This window comes from Furipterus horrens, unplaced genomic scaffold (genome assembly GCF_987537825.1).
Source record: "Furipterus horrens unplaced genomic scaffold, mFurHor1.1.pri manual_scaffold_10, whole genome shotgun sequence".
Lineage (NCBI taxonomy): Eukaryota > Metazoa > Chordata > Mammalia > Chiroptera > Furipteridae > Furipterus > Furipterus horrens.
This window is the reverse complement of record NW_028327180.1, coordinates 87857460-87871783: the sequence shown is the minus strand read 5'-3', so window position 1 is coordinate 87871783 and position 14324 is coordinate 87857460. Positions and strand designations below refer to the sequence as shown.

The following is a 14324-nucleotide window of genomic DNA, read 5'->3' as shown; positions in this document are numbered from 1 at the left end:
CAGTTGATGGTATTCTTGTTATACCAGCCAGAGCTAAGTGCATTTCACTATATCTGATTATATGTCAATATAAAGGTAAATTAAGAAATCCACTGGGCTATACCAGCGCCTAATTTACCTCCTGATATTTTTCTTTCAAAGATTAAAAAACAAAAACCTCAATGTAATTTTCTCTTGAAGAGGACTGCAGCCCGAGCCTGCACAGGCATGGAGTGGTGACAGGGCTCTGCTCACAGGCCCGAGGGGCACACACAGGATGTGGGCTGCCACCTCCCTTCCATTCCCCCACCCACACCACACACTCTAGGCTTCTCCTGAATCTAGTAAAGCTCTGAACACTTCTCCTTCACCTCCTTTCAGATATCCTATAAAAGGCATTTCTGAGCAGAAGGTGATTTCCAATGCTTATCTCTGGAGGAGGCTAAAAGTAATCAGCTTCTTTATTTTTTTCTGTGATTCTATGACTTCTTTTCTTGCTTTGTCTGAGTCTATAGTTATAAACAGGGCGGGCTCACCTGAGTTCAAATTCCAGGTCCATGAATTTACTAGCTAGATGATCTTGAGCAAATTACTTAACCTCTCTTAGCTTTGGTTTTCCCTCGGTGAAGATAACACCAACTGCAATAAGGCTGTTGGAGGTTTAAATGAGAGAATAGATATAAACTACTCAGCATGGTGCCTGACACACTGGAAGTGCTTATTGCAATAACAGCCATTCCTGCTGCTTTGTTTGCTAATTTGGTAAGTGAAGGCAGGGAGATACAGCCTCCTGGTCAAATTTCCCCCATCAGTAATGATGCTCTGAATGCGAAGAGAGAAGTGCCTTCGTGAGGGGCAATTATACACAACACAGTGGATGTCCCACGTGGGAATGTGACAGAGGACAAAGTGGGGACCAGCTAATGAAATGTCCCCCAAAATGCAGATTTTGCTTAATAGTTACAGCGTTACAAAAATAGGAACCGTCTAACCACAGGCTGCTGGGTAGAGGCTCCCCCTGCGGCAGGCGTTGGAGAGGAAGAAGCTGAGAAACAGGGCACAGGCTTGTTAGAAGGGGGCCTGCCCGGGGCTGAGGGCTGGAGGAGCTGTGATGAACACTTCCTTCAGAGGAGCAAGCTCCAGCGAGGTCCTCCTGGATGCTCGCCCTTCCTAGAGTCTTCTTACCCCTCACTCCCACGCAGGGAGCTCCTAGTACTGTTTTCCTTAGCACTTCCTGGCAAGCACAAACAAAAATATACAGAGGGGTCAACAACCCTCCCCGGTTCTAGACAGAGGAGAATAATAATTTTGGAATTGCTTTACCACACACAAAGGGGTGCTCAATGCACACTGGCAGCGTCTTGTGGGCGTTTCTACATCAGTCTTGGATTCTGGTCTAGAGCAGGAGTCGAAGCCTCAGCTGATCACCCAAGCTCAAGAAGGACCAGCATGAATTGAGCAGAATTAAAATCCTTCTAAGTGAACAAGCACCCCTCACTCCCAACCCCCCAAATACACCACACCCATGCAAGAAAAAACACACCCCATGCTGAAAAGTCCATGCGCACACACCCCCGGAGGGCACCCGTCTGACCTGCTGGCTCAATAGGAGGCTGACCCCTATTGAGAAAATGTGGGAATATGGGAGCCTGGGCATTTTCTGAGGTTGGGCAAAGAAAGACAGGAACACAAGACTTGAGACACTGGAAAATTGCTACACATTTCTTGTACTGAACTGATCCTGCTAATTTACTCAGGTTACAACCCAGGGGCCCACCTTAGAAATAAAATTATGTTTAGGATGGCTCATTTTGAAAATCAAGCTAAACTAGCTAGAGCAATCCACAATTCACAAAATAGATCATTTTATGAGATCTTAAGAAATAAACAACCCTGATTCAGGAATTAGAGCCATCTTATTAATGTGACATAATTTTTTTTTTTTTTTTTAAGGCAAAACAGTATTTTAAGGAGAGAATAAAATACAGTGAATTTGATCTGGCAGGTCCTGGGCACTATATTATCTGTATATGGACCTTTTAAAAATTGTGATAAAGCATACATAATATACAAGCTACCATTTAAACTATTTTCAAGTGGGGTACATGGGCTTTTAGTCCTAAGGCCTCTATCTTTCACTAGATGGTAAACAGGACCAGGGACCCCAAACGATGAGACCTATTTACTTAGTGAACTGAATTTGCAAGCAATTTGTATCTCTGCTTTTTGGTATCAAAACTGCTGCTTTCAGCAATCCCAAGAAGAATTAAAATAGTTCCTAATATCCTGTTTTAGTTACAATTTCTCTAATGTTCCTCCAGCAATTTGAATACCATCAGCCCACACACGAAAACACAGAGCTCTAATGAGGTTCAGAGAGCAAGCTGCAACTCAACTCTGAAGCCACTGCAGATAAATGAGTAAAACAGCAACATCAGGAAAGATCACAGTGTGAGATGTATCAAGGACTGATAACTCCTGAGTTACAGGTTCAAATCCATTGCTAGGGCACAGGGGAAACTGCTGATATATTTGTCCACCCCTTTTTGATGTCTAGTGAGCTGTAGGGCTGGGTCTCCTGCAGCTGGGTTCTGTGTTCGTCTTCTCAGCTAAGAGGCTGAAAGATTCAAGGCAGCTGCTGTACAGACCTCAGGAAACAATACTCCTTTCTTGTCTTTGGAATTCAGTCTTTTGGAGAAGGCAAGAACAGAAAACGAGCCTTCCTGTTCAGAGGTACCATACCAACACTCCAATAGTAAATTTTTGAAGGAAACCAAATGTCATCACTTAAAAAAAATCTAATATAATAAATAAGATACACAGGTGTATAATGCTACTCTGTTTATAAATGTTTTCACCTAATAATTCCTTGATTAACTACCCAGGTGCCTTCATTTTCTGTGGCTGCTGTTGCGAAGTACTGCAAACCTGGTGGTTCACAACAGAAATTTACTCTCTCGTAGTTCTAGAATCCAAACTCCAAAATCAGAATCATTGGGCCGAAATCATGTCAGCATGGCCACACTTCTTGCAAAGATTCTAGAGACGAATTGGTCCTTTGCATCTTCCAGCTTCTGGGGGCCGCCAGCATTCCTTGGGTTGTGGCTCCACCACTCCAATCTTCAAACACCTGTGCTAAGATCTGCTCTTCTCCTCTGTATGTGTAACCTCCCTCTGCCTCCCTTCTCATAAGGACGTTTGTGGTGGCATTTAGGATCCATTTTGGTAACCCAGGATAATCTTCCTAACATAAAATCCTTTACTTAACCACCTCTACAAAGCCCTTTCCCCAACTCAAGTAACATTCGCTAGTTCCGGGATTAGGACGTGATCTCTTTGGAAGCCATTATCAGTTTATTACACCAGGTAAGGCAGGTGCAATCATCCCCATTTGGCAGAGAAGGAATCTAAGTGAAGCTACTTGCCTGAGGTGAAATACAAGATGATATTCGGACATATGTACCAACTGTGAAAATCACGGAATTCTCTGGATGGTGGATAACTAAGGTGTAGCCTGGGAGTGGGACCATGCGGACATACGTAAGGGTTGCAGCAGGCAAGTGGGTGTTGCTGCTGCTGGTGGTGTCAGCAGGACCGAGGCAGACTCCCCTGGTTAGGCCTCCTGGGAAGAGCTGGTACCCAGGCGTGGACCCAGCTAGGATATACCCAGGTAGCTGCAGCAATGCCCCTGAGGACAATGACTTAATGGGGAAGGTATTGCAGGAGTGTAATGGATTTCCCTGAGGTCAAATCATGCCTTCGGGGCATCACGTAGCTAGTGAGGACTACACTAACACTTTCTAAAGGCTGAAAATTACAAGGAAATTATTGATATCATTGAAAGACTGATTTGTGCCACAACCCGAATCACTTGGAAGGCAGTCGTAGGATAGTCTATATAACTGACTTTACTTAGAGAATGTACTATTTCAAGTTTTGCCTCATATAATAATTTTGATTACTGAACCAGTTGCTAAAGGTTTTTCTTATATTTAATATCAGCCCTAACCTGAAGGGACAGACTTCTCAGGCTCAGGCAGGTATGCTTCATCCCAGAAGGGAAAATACTTGCTAACTGTATTTCTCCAAACATGTCTGATGTCTTCCCTGCTTCCAAGTTGACTACATTCAGGTGGTTGGGTTCTTGCTTGTCCCCACCCCCCCCTTTTTCTTTTTTTTTGGTCTCAATCTCTCAGGAGAAGCAAACCACAAGGCAAAGAGCTATTGTTCACTATTGTAAGAGCTATTGTTCACTATTGTTGACTACAGAATGGGACAAGTCAAGTGACAGTACATCAAAGAGGCCATCTAGGACCCTGGCTTTGGGAACCAACAGATCCAGACTTAGAGCACTGCTTGGCCACAACCTCGCTATGTGGTAATGGTCAAGTTGATTAAGTGCTCTGAGTCTCAGTTTACCCCTTTGTGCTTACCTCAAAGAGTCATTGCATGGGTAAAATAAGAAAACACACGAAAATGCACTCAAGTATTCTCCATGGTTATTTCTGAGTTGGATGAGTTTGACTGCCATCTTTGAACGTTTCTATATTTTTTATGTACAATAAGCACATGGTTTTTTAAAGCTATTTTTAAAAAGGTGGGGGAAGGAAGCATCATGTGGGGTGTAAACCCTGCCCATTACTGCCTCTGGGCTCAGCTATGGCCAACTCAGGAAACGGCTCTGACCTACTGACCTCTCCTCAGTAACCATCACTGCTCTTCCTAAGCCAGCACTTTGTAGCGATGGGTTCATTTCGCTGTTACAACAACACTGTAAAGCAGGTATTACTGACATTTGCATTTCACCCAAGAGTTCACCAAGCTATACAAAGTGAGGGAATTTGTCCAAGGCCACACAGGCAGGATGTGAACCCAGCCTGGGGGGGTTCAGGGCGTGCACGCTGAACCCTGGGTGCTCATGAGCTTTGGGACCCAGGTAAGCCCTCACGTGGCCCCTGTATGGCTACCTTCAGGAAGGGCACAAGGACCCTACTCTTGGCTGGTTTCCTCTGTCGGTAATCTGCTCCTGGTACGTACTGCCCAGTTGGCCAGCTGTAGAGGCTACAACTTGCAGATCCTACAGAAGGGCCTCCCTGAAGGTGAGGAGCGTGGCTGGAGTGTGATCTCCTGAGGCAAGTGTCCCCAGACGGTTTATCTCATTCACCAAGCGCTGCACTGGCTCCGCTGGGTGCTGGTGAATGCTGATGGCCCAGAGGAGCAGGATGAGCCCTGGTCAGAGACTCAGTGTCCAGTCCTGGGTCTGCCACTAGTCTGTGGCACAGCCTGAGGAATGCCAGCCCTTCTCTAAGGATCAGTGAAGCCAAAGGACTTTAAAGGCCTCATGTTCTGAGTGTCTCAACTTCTCAAATAAACCCTGGCTGGGGGGCTCAGTTGGTTGGAGCATTGTCCTGTACAACAACTGGCTGCAGGTTCGATTCCCAGTCAGGGCACATACCAAGGTTTTGGTTGGGGTGCATATGGGAAGCAACTGATCAATGTTTCCCTCACATTGATGTTTCTCTCTCTCTCTCCCTCTCTTTCTCTCTCTCTCTCTCTCTCTCTCAAATAAATAAACATATCCTTGGGTGAGAATTAAAAAAAAAAAATGCTCAGTGTTAAAAATGGCATCCAGGAGCATTAGAAATAAATTCTCCTTTTCTGTGGCAAAGGCCTGAGTTCTATGCTGTCACCCCACAGACTCTCTTATCTGGTATTTTTATTCCCCTGGAAATAACCTTTTCAAAAAGCACTTCAAATTACCACACTGGCCTTTCTGTGGAGAGGATGCTTTCACACTCTGCGGGGAGTCACCATTAGCCGAATTACGGCAGATTTGGACAGGCCCCTGGGGAGACAGAAGCCACGGCAAAGCCATGGGGCATGTCTAATGAAGAGACACCCGACATCCTGGCTCCACGCCTCAGAGACCCTTGGCCAGGGGAGGGTGGATGGTCCCCCAGACAACTCTTCATGGCTTTCTGATTATCACTGATGGGAATCACAAGGAGACCTTTGGGGGTTCACTGGCTACTTCGGCCAACAACCGAGAAGAAAAAAGCTGACTTTTAACAACATGTGATTTGTGTAAAATAATTCAGGGTTCCATCTATCTGAGCTAGGGCTGCTGTCACAGGTTATCTCAAACTTGGTGGCTTTAAAAATATAGAACTTTATTCTCTATTTCAGACATGCCCTGTGATCTCTCCAACAGAACAGTGACAATGTATTCTTTTAAGGCAGAGAGGAACAGGAGGGGGTGGGAGATGGACCTTTGTGGGAAATGGAAAATGGCTAAATCCGGATTCTTGAAAGAAAAGGAACTTTGGAGATTATCCCACCCAGGAATGGTAAACAGTTTCTATTCCTGGTATCAACTCCAAATGATTGATTTGATAGGCAGTCTTCTCAGGATGCTAATGTTAAGAAGGACTCTGAGGCTGTGTTTCTGAGCCCTGGGGCTGCTATAATAAATTACCACAAATGTGGTGGCTTAATGCAATGGAAATCTCACCACTCTTCCAGTCTGGAGGCCAGAAGCCTGACATCAAGGTGTCAGCAGGCCCTCTGAAGGCTCCAGGGGAGAATCCTCCCAGACACCTTCCAGCTCCTCCTGATCCCGGGCGTTCCTTGGTTTATGGCAGCATCACTCCAGTCCCTGCCTCTGTCATTACATGGCTTCTTCCCTTTGTGTCTGTCTGTCTGTGTATCTCTCTCTCCTTTTTCTTACAAAGACACCAGTCATTGGATTTAGGATTCCCTCTAAATCCATTATAAGAGCATTTTGAGAACCTTAACTAATCAATTCTACAAAGACCCTATATCCTAATTAAGGTCACATTCTGGGGTTCGGCGTGAATCTGGATTTTGGGGGGTGACACTCAAACCAAGCCAGTACAACTACCATGATGGCTTAGCAAGCCTGACACGAATTCAGAACTGTACAGGGGTAGACCCAGGTACCGATGTAGCCCATGCCCCCAGCTTTACAGATGGAACTGAGGCCCAGAGAATGAAAGAGTCTTGGCCATGTCATATAGCTGCCACAGCAGACCAGAATAAAGAAGAGAATACAGAGGTGGGGAAGGAGGTGAGGGTGGAGTGTGGTGGGGTGGAATGGAGATAAAATTACTGTTTTAGTTGTAGGATAATGGAGAAGGGCATCTTTGCCTTTGAAACCATTGTCCAAAGAGGATCTAGATGGGGTAAATAATAATAATAATAATAATAATAATAACAACAATAACAGCAAGCCTGTTAGAATATTTAGGAGCCTTGGAAGAATTAGTGTCACTCCGAGGATCAGTTTGTAGCAGACTGTCTGCTTTCTTTATTTTTTTTAATTAATTAATTAATTTTAATATTTTGCCAAATAAATGAGAGCTCCTCTCAGACTGGTCCCTGAAAGCATCATGTGTACATATGCCTGCTGGTTACCATGGTGAATGACGCTGATCTGAAGAAATGACTAATGTGAACATTGGGGGGCGACAGTGGGATTATTCAGACGCTGGCTGGTGAGAGAGACGTCCGGAGACCCCAGAGCAGAGGAGGGGAAAAGGCACCATCCCCTAAGCCTGCATCTACTCTGCCCCTGAGGGCTACGCTCTAACCAGATCCTCTGCAAGCATCAATCAGGTAAGGGACAGAAATGGCTCTTCTTGGAAATGGAAATGGCTCTTCCTTTCACGCTGCTTGGAGGAGGGCCAGGCAACCGTTATATGAATAGCTATAAATTGGGGGAATTTCCAAACAGAAGCAGAGGAAGAAATATACATAAGGGAGACTGATTTGGTCCTAAAAGCTGAGGATGCTGCTAGCTAGCATCTTGGCAGAAAGCTGTTAAAACTGCCTGCTGTTGGGAGCTCAGTCTGCAAAGGCAGCCTGCGCAGAGGGGAGGCAAACAGGAGAAAAGGTCCATGACAGGAAACAGATTCCTGATCACTCTGACAGAAGGGTCTGATGAAGCAGCTGCCTGCACACCCTTAGTAATGGATGAAGCTCTTTCACTGTGGTCAGAAGTGTATTTATAAAGCTGCATGGGGTGCTGGGGTCGTGTGGATGGGGATGTGAGGAGCCGCCCGCAGGGAGGGCAAAGATATATGCAGTGTCCTTCGCAAATGACCTTCCCTGGAGGGATCTGAGCACACCTGTCTTCCCTTTCATTCCCCATTTTTCTGGGAGGAAATTTCTCAAAGGAACTACTCCCCTTCCTGAGCATTTTAGTTCACTGTCATTCTTAGAGAAGAAAAACAAGGGCTGAAGGAAAATCACTCACCTCCTCTAGGAATACGGGCATGAAAACAGAAGGTCGGAGGGAAGCCGGGAGGGGAGAGAGCAGCTCGTACCAGGAATCAGTCTGGCTTAACATCCGATTCTGGTTAAAATCAGACTGTTTTTTACTGTGTCATTACCACCTGAAACAAAACCTTCTGTATTTCATGTGACAGGAGGGGCAGAGAGCAGAGCTGGGGAGGCCCGTACCCCAGCATACACAGGTTGATTATGGCTGTCCCGGAATTTTAGATCAGGGGAAATTCAGGGAAGGGGAAATACACAGAATTCAAAAGCAACAAACAGGCTTGAAGATGGCGTTCCCTTCCCAAAGCGAGAGGGCTGGAAACCTGCAGAGGGCTCATTTGATTTGTCTGGAAAAAGAGCAGGGGGTCTTCGTACCAGCATCTCTTTGCGCAGTAACATTCTATTACTAAACCCAGCCGCCTTGCATTTGAAAACCCAGCAGTTCAGTGGCTTTGAGTCTGATTCTTATTAGCTGAGTCAGCTCAGATTGCTCATCTGTAAAATGGGGATCTAGCTCAGAGGGTGTGTTGATGAATAAAGGAAATGTATTATTGTATGTGGCATGCCTAGCATGACCTGTGACACAGCCATGACTCGCTAACTGTTGGTGGTTACCACCATGATGCACATTTATAGCACCAGCAGTATTAATTAGTAGCAGTTTTGTTGGCATTAAGAGCTGTCATGACACATGAAACTAATTTCCTGAGTACCTTTGGCTTTGAAAACAACAACAAAAAACAAGCTCAGAGGCTTCGGGGAGCAATCAGCTGCCCATCAGTGATGAAGCAGACCTTTCGCCATGGGCAACAGAACGGGGAGGCAGAATGAGTTAGATGGTGGAGCTGCCAGCACTTGGAGCAGATGCAAGAGGTCCAGAAGGGATGGATTTTTAGGCGAAACACCTGCCTGACCTGGAGGTCACAGACCTCTGGTGACTAAAGCAGAGACTCTGAGGTCGTCCTGATTTCTCCTTTCAGTGGCCTTCTTTTTTAAATAAGGGTTGGGAACAATGTTGTATTTAAAGGATCTGATGAGGCTGGGGGACGTGGACCCATCATTTTTAGGTCTGCAGGCCACCAGTTTTGGCAGAAGAAAGACCCGACTGGAACTCCTATCCCGCTGTTGTGTAGCTATCCCTACTTGTGTAACGTTGCCTCTTGGCCTCCATTTTTTTTTGTCTGTAAAATGGAGGCAATATTAGTCTCTGTTGCGAATGCTCCATAAACAGTGGCTATAATTATCATAAATAAACGCTTAACTCCAGGGAAGTCACTCTCTATTTCGATTCTGATTGCAGAATCAGGATGAACATCAAGGTTGGGAACGTTTCTTACACGGGAGCCCTCGTGTCCTGGTCGTCCTCAGAGCCCTGCCTGGAGGACTATTACCATGTTACGTACAGGCGCAGCTGGAGCAGCATCTTCTCTGGCTATCTCCGCCACAGCTTCCAGCACGAGGAGAGGGTGCCTAAATCCGTCAGCTCAGTGGTGCTGGACCACCTCACCCCGTCCACTTTCTACTTTCTGTGCGTCAGCTGCAAGAAGATTACCTTCCCCTACAGGCACCACTGCACCATGTTCCACACTCTGAATAAGAATCCGCTGGCTGCTAGAAGCTCCCTGGTGGACCCCGAAGTCTCTTTGTGGGTCCTGCTGTCCATTCTGCTGGCCTGCTTCATGGCCGTCTTAGCATTCATCTGCCTCCAGTTCTGGTGCATCCGCTGCCACGAGCCTCGCTGGTCTTACAGAGCCGGCCACAACGAGGAAGCCAGTGGGCTGGTGAAGTGGCCAGAGGAGGCCCTGTCTCTGACTCAGAAGGACGAAGACCAGCATGAGCTCCCTCTGCTGGAGATGCCACGCAAGGATTCCAGAGCTGGAGCAGAACCGGAAGCAGAGGCTGACCAGGCTGAGGACCAGGCTGAGGACCAGGCTACCGGGGACGCGGGTGCCCTTGGGTGGGCGGGTGGTGATCAACCTGCCATTCAGCCTCGTTTTTAGGAGTGAGAGGTGGGGAGGAGGCAGCCCTCACCGTGTAGCATGAAGCCCCCCCCAGAGTAGTTCCTTTGTAAAAATGTGTCTGTGGACTACTTACGTCTCCCCTCAAATGCCAGTGTTCTTATGGACCTCCTGGTCCCAAATGCCCCGTGACAAAGCGTCTCAAGCTGGAGAACAGGTGCCCCCAGGGGGCGCTAAGGAGTGTCCGTCTGAGGAGGGGCAGTTCGAAATTTTAAGTTATTTTAATATTAAACATGAATATATTATGATGTAGAAAATGAAATTTGCATGACTTAAATAAAACACAATACTTCAAGGCAGTTTTGGGGTTGAAGGCAGGCTCTCTGAGCTGTGGTCCCAGTCAGCTTTCTGGCAGGAAGGGGTCTGGCCTCCTCTCCTGTTGGGGGGTTGTTTTGGAAAGGTGGGAGAAGGCTTGCTCTAGAGGGTTTTCCAGCTTTCAGGCAGTCACATATTACCTCACACATCCTTTTCATTTTTTAAGCCATATACTAGCTTTACTATTATTAGCAAATATTTTTAAATGCACTCATTTAAAAAAATGTAAACATATTTTAAAACATAGCCTTACATTACTCCAAAAATGAATATCAGCACCTTCCCGCTATAAATGGAGGAGACATAAGAATAGAATGAAAAGAAAATGATAAATTTGACTTAGATACTATTACCTACTAAAGACTCCAAGTTTAAGGCCTACTTTCTAATCTTCAATAAAAAGGGAGATTCGCAAGCACCGGAGAAGTGTTAAAGACCTGTTAGCTCCAACACAGATCTTTCTCCTTGATATAATCAACAAGATATGAAAGAGAATGGAAAGGAGAGGTGTGTGTCACTAGCATGGAAGGTCATGTCTGTGAACTACCTAAAATGCTGTCTGTAGGGTTCCCGGCATCATACTAAGGTCTTCTGAGCCCCACCTTTAGGGCCGACTGCTGGGAATTCACCTTGGTTTGTCACACATCCTAATCTAGGGCTCCCGACCCAGAGGACTACCTTTCCTAACAACGTGATATTTATCTAGTCAGTTCTTCCTCTAAGTTCACATGAAAATGGGGTCCAAGGTGGCCATTTTTACCTCATCGCCCCAGAGAAATGTTGACTTTTGCGTTGTTGTGGACACGTTTCACCATTTCAGGGGCGTTCGTCAGTCCTCCCACACACCCCCATCCAGGGTAAGAAGTGAATCTCCTACCTATGCCATATGATGGGGGGACCTTGTGAACACTGTTTCCGTCACCACCATGGGTGTGGAGGGTGGAGGTGATATCTGTTTTAATCTCTAATATGTCCCCAGCATGTAAAATCGAGCCATGTCTGGCCTATAGTGAGTGCTTAATAAATGTCTGGAACAGGCACCGCGGGGGATGTTTAGTTAGTTAGCGTCGGGATGTGTATGTGTGAACAACGCAGCAGAGACAGAAGACAGGTTTCTCAGTTCTGGCTCCAGTCAACTGGATTTCCTCCACAACTTCACCTTTCCAACTGCTTCCAGCCTGCAGTTCCCTTATATTTACAAGGCCTAGATCCCAGAGTCACAGGACGATACCACAACGCATCAACTGAGAAACAGGAGGCGATGGGACGCCAAGACAAGAAACCCCATGCATGCATTGCCCCGCTTACCTCCCCCCAAAAGTTCCTGCACAGGATCCAACCCCTGGTCTGAGTTCACCCCCGTCCTCGCTAGTTGTGAACAAATAAAGATGAATAAACATGCAATTGCTTCCGCCTAGATCTCACACCTGCCTCGTTATTGTCACACTTTGCTTTTCTAATTCAGGGAACACTGTTCTATTTGCTTTGCTCACTAGTTCTCTCAGAAGTAGGACCCAGGCAAGACCACTCACCTTGGACCCATAGAGGTAATAAGGCTGGACGTTGGCGGGTTTGTCTCTTTGCGGTTCTTGGGTGAAAGGAATGGCAGTTCGGACAAAACTAGGAGAAGAAAAAGATGGGGCAGGAGTTAACTGGGTTCCCATATTCTTCAGGGGTCACGATCTAGCAGGAGTCCTTCTTGACCAGGTGGTGGTTGCCTACAAAGGTATGGGCTCAAGTTCTGTAACATACTCCCAATTTAACTATTGCCTCCTCTGCATAGATGGGAAAACTGTTCCAGATTCACAGGCTTGGTGTGGGGCTTGTGGCTGCTCAGGACAGGGGGCTGGGCCTGAAAATGGCCTTCTCCGGGGTGCCACCTCTCCACCCCCAGGTTGGTTTCTCAAGAGCAGGGTTCTGCGAGCTCTCTCTGTAGAGGCCCTGGCAGCCCGTATTTTCAGCTTTGCCTGCCAGATGGTCTCTGTCACCAAGACTCAGCTTTGCTGGCAGCATGAAGGCACCCGTAAACAATAGTAAATGAATGAGCATGGCCGAGTTACTACGAACCTCAAATCATTTCTGGTTGTCCCCCACTTATAAGTCTTCCTTGGACTTTTTCCCCCAAGCATGTGAAAATGTCAACTCCATTCTTAGCTTTTGGGCTGTACAAAAGTAGTTGACCAAGCAGGCTAAAAGCACCAAATCTTTAGAGAATGGGAAGGGCATCTTGCTAAGCGCACAGGTTGGGGAGCATCTGTGGATCCCTTCCCCCAGACCTTCCAGCCACTCAGCACACACTTATTCAGTGCCAGCTCTGAGGACGCTGATGGGACCTGTAAGCACAGCTTTGCTCATCCTCCTGGACTTACTCTGTATGTGAACACCTCTCGCCTCTTCCACCAGGTTTGGAACCTCTGTGGGGATAAGGGATTAGGTCTCGTTTCTACGGTGGTGCCTGGCGCAGGGCTGTGTGCACCTTGCGGGAGACGTGTTCCATTTGTCATGCATGTGTGTGCCCTGCACATGTGTGCCTGTCTGCACACATGCATTCCCATATGCGAATGTCCTCACAGAGTACCATCTGACCGTGTCACCCCCTCCCTCAAACTGGTCCAGCGTTCGTCAGTGCTCCGTCCTGGTGAGGCAGGGGGAGCAGCACACAGCGGGGCCCTGCCTCTCCTGCGTCCTGCCATGCCGTCCTCAGCACCAGTCCTCAGCACCCGTGCCAGCGTCCTGGCTGCTTAGGACCTTCGCCTGGCATCCTCGTCCCCTGCCTTTTTGCTTTACTTATTCCTGCTCATGCTCTGCACTGCAGAGGAGGAAGCCTCCCTTGAGGTTTGCATCGCTTCCTGGACTGGAGCAGGCGGTGCTGTTTTCTCTCCTGGCTCAGTGGGCTTGCTTCCATCACCACATTCGCTGCTTATCACAGCACCCTTAGCGGGTGATAAACTGCCTGGTCAATCATGCAGCTGCCTGATCTCGCCTGAAGGCTCCAGGAGGCAGGAAGATGTCTGCTTGCCTCCAGCACAGGGCCTGCGCCCAGGATGGGCTCAGTGAGATGCCTGCTGTAGGAGCAAGCTGACACCCGTGCGGGGCCCCCCCGCACCCCAGCTTCCTCTGCACAGGGACTCCCTTACCGGTTGGTGGACCCATTGTAGCAATAGTTGGGGAGGAAGTCGAAGTTCAGCTCCCAGAAGACGTGCAGGGTGATGCGGCCGTAGGGGGCGGACACGTTGTGATTGGCCTCCCGGAACATGGCGTCAAAGCTGTCCAGGGTCATGTGCTTGCACAGCAGCCGGTGCGTGAGCCGGTTGATCTCCAGCAGCCACTCCAGCTCCTGGCCAGAGAGAGAGCCCGTAGCTGCTGAGGACTTACACGCCGCTTTGTCTTACTGATTCCTGTCATGCAGGTGACAGCCCCTCACACATCCTCCCAACTGCCAACGTGGGGATCAGGACCCCAGCAGTAGCAAGTGCCAATGTTCCCTCCTTCCAAAGAGGGAAAGGAACTGTCAGACATGGCTGAGGGAGGCTGCATACCTGTCCCAGGAAGGGGACCACAGACCATGTCCAAATCCCCTGTCCACGTCCCTCTGGGTACAAAGCACACCTTTCCAAAGACACAGTGCAGCTAGCTGGGCCCCAAGAGACCAAAGCAGAGCTGACCCTGTAGTTCTGCCCTCATCTGCCTCATCGTGCACCAGGACTGGAATCT

The 14324-nt window shown here is 47.7% G+C and overlaps 2 protein-coding genes across 2 annotated transcripts in view; one reads left to right on the top strand and one right to left on the bottom strand.

Annotated features, from left to right (window-relative positions):
• Window positions 1-14324, bottom strand: part of CYFIP2 (cytoplasmic FMR1 interacting protein 2) — a 103840-nt gene that overhangs the window by 34046 nt on the left and 55470 nt on the right. Inside the window, exons 23-24 of the mRNA XM_090288491.1 lie at window positions 13748-13947; window positions 12143-12230 (exon numbers count right to left, since the gene is read on the bottom strand). Coding sequence (XP_090144617.1) covers window positions 12143-12230; window positions 13748-13947 — 288 coding nt within the window. The remainder of the gene's footprint in view (window positions 1-12142; window positions 12231-13747; window positions 13948-14324) is intronic.
• FNDC9 (fibronectin type III domain containing 9) lies at window positions 7467-10594 on the top strand. Its single transcript, XM_090289667.1, has 2 exons — window positions 7467-7614; window positions 9578-10594. The coding sequence occupies exon 2, from the start codon at window positions 9585-9587 to the stop codon at window positions 10275-10277; it is 693 nt and encodes a 230-aa protein (XP_090145793.1). The 5' UTR covers window positions 7467-7614; window positions 9578-9584; the 3' UTR covers window positions 10278-10594.